The sequence below is a fragment of the Monopterus albus genome, unplaced genomic scaffold (genome assembly GCF_001952655.1).
Source record: "Monopterus albus unplaced genomic scaffold, M_albus_1.0 scaffold18.1, whole genome shotgun sequence".
NCBI classification, from domain to species: domain Eukaryota; kingdom Metazoa; phylum Chordata; class Actinopteri; order Synbranchiformes; family Synbranchidae; genus Monopterus; species Monopterus albus.
In genome coordinates this window covers 2,772,371-2,778,972 of record NW_018127898.1, presented here as the reverse complement: position 1 = coordinate 2,778,972, position 6,602 = coordinate 2,772,371, and the positions used below count along the sequence as shown (strand labels likewise).

The window sequence follows — 6,602 nt, the reverse complement described above, 5'->3', positions numbered from 1 at the left end:
TCTTTGTTCACAGTGTTGGTCTAAGCCAGCGCACTAACGTTATCAGCTGTGTTACCGTGCATGACTCAGACTCCTCGACAGCCAGCCCCCTGACTCCTCTGCCCCGCACCCTTAACCCAGCCAGCGCTATGTCATCACGCCATGCTAAGTCTCTGGCAGTGGTGGCACCTTCAGTCAAAACCCAAGGCTCGGAGAGAGGAGCAGCTTCACGTGGACGCTTGGAGACCAGTGAGAATCACTTGTGTGCTGTCAGGAATTGGTTTGTTTGTGTGCAAACACAGCTTAAGTTAATACTTCAAATTTTAAATCCCCAGCGAGCTATATGAAGCCTAAGAGATCCAACCGACAGCCTTGCAGTTCAGGGGGGAGCGTGGAGCGTCATGGGCTGGTGCCAAGCCAGTCGCACCCTTTAAATCTCAGCCAGGTGAGGACTTTTATATCTGCTTAAATGCCATTAAACTGTTGTGAACGTTTTGATGTGTTGACAAATACACCTGTTTGTCAGACACAGCAGCTGGACAGTATAATGGAAGCAGCTGAGGGGAAAGGGTGGTAATGTCAGTATCTTACAGTCATGGCCAAAAATATTGGTACCCCTGCATTTCTGTCAGATAAGGCACCACCTCTCCCAGAAAACTGTTGCAATCACAAATACTTTCTTGTGTTTGCATTGGAACAATACAAAAAAGCAGAGAAAATACCAAATCTGATCAATTCCACACAGAACTCCAAAAACGGACAGACAGGATTGACACCTTTTTCAAAATCATCAGAAACAGTAGTATTTCAAGCATGTGATGCTCCTTTAATTTGTAATGAAACTGCTGTAGCAACCAACACGTGTTGGCAAGTTAAAATGGAGAAAAGTTAATTCAACCATTTTGTCGTGTGGACCACACTGAGCATGGAGAAAAAGCTGTGCTACCAAATATTAAGCTGAGGGTGTCAATAATTCTGTCCAGTCCATTTTTGGAGTTCTGCGTGGAAGGTATCAGATTTGGCTTTTTTGTGTTGTTCCAGTGCAAACAAAATAAATAAACATGAGAATCACATTCATCTATACAACAATGAACATATTGGCTATAGAATCAGAATCGGCTTTATTGGCTACGTGTGTCGGACACATGAGAAATTTGACTCTGGTACATCGGCTCTCAATGCGCATGTACATATCCCCATGCAAGGGGCAAGTAAACAGTAAACCATCATAAGGCTGTGTAATATAACAAAATAAGCAGTATTAACAGGCAGTAAACAATGCAAGCAATGCAAAATAAGCAGTATAAACAGGCAGTAAACAATGCAAAGGAATGTTCATTGTGAAATGAGATAAATAGGAATAAAAGCAGAGTACTTAAAGATAGAGACCTGTATAGATCTGTATAATCTATACAATGTATATTTACAGGTATTGCTATAGGCAGTAAACAAGATATCAGCAACAGTGGCTGCTGTTTTTACACACACAGTAAAATATTTACAGCACAGCCTTAAGACCTGCCACTGCAGAGTTACTAAGTGTCAGAGATTTACATTACAGTGGAAAAACAAAGTTGGTTCAGTGTGGTGTAAACAGTCCAAAGTGCCCTCTGCTGGACAGACAGTATAATGGCAGATGGGCATTTGCAAATGACCTAAAACAAACATTCAGTAGTTATGTAGTGCCGTTTCATCTGTTAATGTATGTGCCATTATCAGTATATCTGTGATAAGAAAACGTCTGCTGATTATGGGGGCTGGTCCTAAATGTCCTCTGTTTTTCTCCTGATATGCCTTTTGTGTTTTCACTTTTAAACAACAGAGAGATTAGTTTCTTCAGGACTCTTAAATTAGAAATTGTAGCTATCTGCAGTGGAAGTATTTTAACATTTTGATGTTGAACCACTCATAGCAGCATAAGCATACAGTACTCAAACTGTGGCGAGGGGCTCCGAGGATCTGCCACTTGGCTGTAGTAAGTTCAAAGGTTAGGAACTAATACTTTCACTGCTGTAAAGCAGCTCCCTCCTGTATGTTACAACAAAGATGGATTCTATTGTTTATAATTACAGAACCTGGAAGATGATACAAGTGACTTGTAATTGTTGCATTTATGCAGTTGCGTGAATACTAAGTGAGGTTTCTTTTAGGTTCAGTCCGTGGTTTCTTCGTCTCAGGAGCATTCAGGGGCATCCCACAGTGACTCATCTTTGCACCGCCGGCAGACGTTCCCGCCAGCCGTCTCTGCATCTCACTACAGCTTCCCCGAGGTGTCGGCCTCGGCCCCTAACACCAGCCTGTACACCTACCCAACCCCCACGGCCCTGTCCTCAGCTTCTCAGGCCATGGAGCAGCTGCTTGGCCGTGGTCGCAGCAGCCACGGACACTCTCCCTCTGCCTATGCAGCAACATACACCTCATCCTCCTCCTCTAGGAGAGACTCGGCCAGTCGCAAGGAGTCTGTCAGTAGCCTGCTGCACGGCCTCCCTGCAGCATACCAGCATCAGTTCGCCACCGGCTCTCCTTATGTCAGTGTGACACCCCGGGCTGAGGCTTATAGTGCCTACCAACTGAGCCCCCGGCGCCTCACACAGTACCCCTACCTATAGGGAGTCACACACTTTTAACACAGAGAAAACCTGTTTTCCCCACATACTATCAGTGATATATTTAATTGTGTTTTAGTAGAATAACTGTTGATCACTTAGTTTGCTGCTGTTGTCTAGAAAGCGGCATTTCACCTCCAACACATTTACATGATCTTGTGGACTGTTTTTAAAACGTTCTTTGTTTTTATTTGATATTCTATCAGTTTATTTTCCCTTAAATATTGTTTATAGTCCATATTTTATCACCTTCATATCCAGATGTACAATTAAGGCATTGTGGTAAATGTGTTTAACGCCCGTTTGTGTGAAGAGAGATATTCCTCCTGTCACAAGCTGCAACCACACTTCAGGCCAGCTTTTGGGCGAGTGAAACTGACAAAGAAAATTACAAGTTATGAGCCTTGTTTCACACTAATCCAGCACAAGGCCCTGTAGTTTTAGCTGACATAATGGCTGTATGTTTATTCACAACTGTCTTTTACTATGTCTAAATTATGTTTAGTCAGTGTGATGTAGGACAGGGAAGGTCCACGAAGATGTCGACAGAGAAAGGTGTGGTGCGAACTGTGATGCTACATGTTAATTTAATTGCACATGTGATAGTCTGTTAATGTAGTGGCAGGATTAATCATGATTTTATGCAATAGAAACTTTAACCTGCATTAACTGAGTGCTGAACGTATTTATAAAGTAAAGTGAGGATCACCATCCTGATGACTGAGATGAAATGCTCTCATTTTAAAGTTTTTTTTATTATTATTTTAAAAAGCTAAATGAACCTCTCTTTTTCCTGTCCTTGAAGTATGAAAACTTTCACGGATTCACACAGACATCTGTGAGCCGTAATTGTGCAGGACCTAGTCGTTAAAATGGATTTATGGCCAGTTTTTACTCTTTCATATGGGGGAGAATTTATGTCCTGTTTTTCCCCTTTGACACACTGTAACAAATTCTGCTATGGGAAGTGTTGGCAAGCTGTAGGCTAATGAGCTTTCTGCTCAGTTACTGTAGGTCAGATGAAAGGCCTCACGTCGTTATGTCTCCCACAACCCCCAAGTGTGTTTTTCACATTCAGGTGACTACAGTGAGGACAGTAACGATTCAGAGCAGACCTCCAGCAGGTCAGCACCTTAAGTCAAAGGAGTTGAATCTGTGGGTTATCAGTTTTGTTTTTAAAGTAAATCCTTCCCTGTTGTTTGCATCAGTTTTGTGTTTAAATATTTAACTGTATTTCATCTTAACATAGTGCTGTTAGGAGGCTATTTGTTAGAACTAATTCAGGGAAAAGGGTTTCAGCTCAAATAATCCACTGTCACTGTTTTCAATAAAATAACCACAAATTCACAATGACTGTTTTCACCTTTTTTTTTTCTCCAATCAGTAACTGTGAATTAATTCTTCCCCCATTATTGTTGATAAACAAATTTTAGTAATGTTGTAGGATCTTTGTTATCCAACAACTTGACTATTCCTCCAGTATTTGTACAGTAGCTTACTTAAAGCAAGGCAGCAAACCTGAAGAGACTATTTGGCCTTTTTCATTGTACAGAATCCAAACCAGTAGCCTAGTTCGTTGCTACATTAAAAAAAATAAACTCTTAGACGTGTAGAAGAAACGTGTAGGGGAGGACGTTTGATGGTTCGAACTTGTATTAAAAGCTTTATAACCAAAGCAATGTCAGCCTGAACGCTCGGCAGTGGTTCAGACATGATTATGTAATACCGAATACAGTTTGCAGTAATATTAAATATTTACTCACATTTCTACTAATTTGTATTATTGAATGCAACATGTGAAGGCTGTTGTGCCTGAATTCAAAGCATCTAATATATGAAATACAGTAGTGCTTGTGGCTATAAAAATGTTTTCAGTTGATGTGTAAAAGCTATGGGTAAAAATGGGAAAATGTGTCCACACTTGTGATAATTGACAAAAGGTTTGGGTAGTTATTTTCCATTTAATATATATTAAATAAAACCTTAAATATAAAAACCATCTTTATGATAAATAGAATAAAGATCCTAATCTGATTTTCTTACAAACCACATAGGAAAGGTGACAAAAACAGTAGAAATAATTTGCAAATTAATATACTGTATACACAAAATGCTTCATAATATATTTTGATTCTGAAAAATACATTTATAAAAAATTGTGCAAAAGTACCGATCTGGCCTCTAAAATGTAGTGAAGTCCAAGTATGAAGTAGCAGAAAATGAAATTATCAAGTACAAATAAGTCAAATTTGTACTTAAGTCCAGCACTTGGGTACATGTTCTTACTTTCCACCACTTTGTCCATTACATGCAGCACCGCAACGACTTGCAGTGAGACATGCCATCACATTTATCAGGTCCATCAAGTTGAGGCAGCACACAGCTGAATAGTTTTTGGAGTGTCAACATAAAACCAAACTGCCCTGAATGAGGGCTAAAATTAAAAAAAAGAGAAAATGAATAGTGTATATATTAATCATGAGAATTAGGCACATTGCTAAAATTATACCCAAGCTCCCCTAAAAGAAGTATAACCTAGCAAAATACACAAAATGCTTCATAATATATTTTGATTCTGAAAAATACATTTATAAAAAATTGTGCAAAAGTACCGATCTGGCCTCTAAAATGTAGTGAAGTCCAAGTATGAAGTAGCAGAAAATGAAATTATCAAGTACAAATAAGTCAAATTTGTACTTAAGTCCAGCACTTGGGTAAATGTTCTTACTTTCCACCACTTTGTCCATTACATGCAGCACCGCAACGACTTGCAGTGAGACATGCCATCACATTCATCAGGTCCATCAAGTTGAGACAGCACACAGCTGAATAGTTTTTGGAGTGTCAACATAGGTCTTTGTATCATTCAACTCCTCCACTGATTCACACCTCCTCCCCTGTTGCTCCTCTGCGATCTGGTCCCAGATCTCTATGTTGACCCGCAGGGCCCCCGACGGGGACAGGCTGGCCTTTGTGCAGGTGATGAAGCGGCACAGAGGGCAGGGGATAGTGTGGATGACACTGTATGACCGAGATAGTTTCTCCAAGCAGGGGGCACAGAAAGTGTGGTTGCAGTGGAGGACTCGTGGGATCCTGTAACTGCGGGAGAACTCATTGCAGCACACGACACATTCGAGTTCTTCAGTGAGAAACATGTTGACTTCAGTGATGTAGCCGATGGAGCAATGAGTGTATTCTTTCAGCAAAAGGAGGGACAACCAGCGGCACACAGGACAAAAACAAGTTAATAAGGGACATCAGGTCAAATAGTCAATACAAGTACCAGTATTATTATAACACTAAAGCATCTACCACCCTGTTAATAATAATAATAATAATACTTACTTACAGGACAGATGGTGGCTCTTGCTTTGCTACAGGTGGCAAAGTTTCTGCTGACCACATTCAGGCTTGCTGTGAGGTTCACCTGCTCTTAACACAGCTGTTCTGACGTAACCATTAAGTGTGGATTGCATCATTTCTAAGGAACAGCCATTCTCCAGAACAATCAACAAGGTGAATTCCACAGCACACACACACACACACACACGTAGCATTTCCTCCCAGTTTTATCTACTCAAGATTGTTTTCTTCATGGGCAGTCTCGTCTTGAATGGCATAATATTGTGACTTGGAAAACAAGATTTGGACACTTCATGTTTATGGACCCTTGTGTTCTGTTTAAATGTACTACACATTCTGTTCAGGTCCAACAGGCCCGGACAATCTTTATGGATTCATAAGTCCACATCTACAAACAATTTTGCACTGCTTGCACCTCTCAGTTGCAGAGCACAGACTGTAGGTTGCGTGGGGATGACTAACCTGTGATGTGCGTGACGTTGGTGATGTGTGGTCCGTCCTGAGACACGCGTCGCTGACGCACTCCTCCACTATAACCGTATTAGCTTGGCTCGCCCTGCGGTAACCGCAACATAATAAATTACAAATGTGAACCACTATCTAACACTCCCAGAGCACATTTTATTATCAAACAGACTGTATTTTACATGAGTC

At 40.8% G+C, this 6,602-nt stretch overlaps 2 protein-coding genes across 2 annotated transcripts in view; one reads left to right on the top strand and one right to left on the bottom strand.

The window, feature by feature from the left end:
- Nucleotides 1-3,932, top strand: part of hipk1b (homeodomain interacting protein kinase 1b) — a 15,678-nt gene extending 11,746 nt beyond the window's left edge. Inside the window, exons 17-19 of the mRNA XM_020593238.1 lie at nucleotides 14-228; nucleotides 315-424; nucleotides 2,130-3,932. Coding sequence (XP_020448894.1) covers nucleotides 14-228; nucleotides 315-424; nucleotides 2,130-2,588 — 784 coding nt within the window. The 3' untranslated portion in view covers nucleotides 2,589-3,932. The remainder of the gene's footprint in view (nucleotides 1-13; nucleotides 229-314; nucleotides 425-2,129) is intronic.
- Nucleotides 3,933-5,281: 1,349 nt separating this feature from the next.
- LOC109956181 (RING finger protein 186-like) lies at nucleotides 5,282-5,859 on the bottom strand. Its single transcript, XM_020593113.1, has one exon. It carries the CDS (start codon nucleotides 5,738-5,740, stop codon nucleotides 5,390-5,392), a length of 351 nt encoding a protein of 116 aa, XP_020448769.1. The 5' UTR covers nucleotides 5,741-5,859; the 3' UTR covers nucleotides 5,282-5,389.
- Nucleotides 5,860-6,602: the final 743 nt, after the last annotated feature.

Bases quoted from the DNA above. Each gene is read 5' to 3' on its own strand.
- LOC109956181 (XM_020593113.1), bottom strand. From the start codon at position 5,740: ATGTTTCTCACTGAAGAACTCGAATGTGTCGTGTGCTGCAATGAGTTC.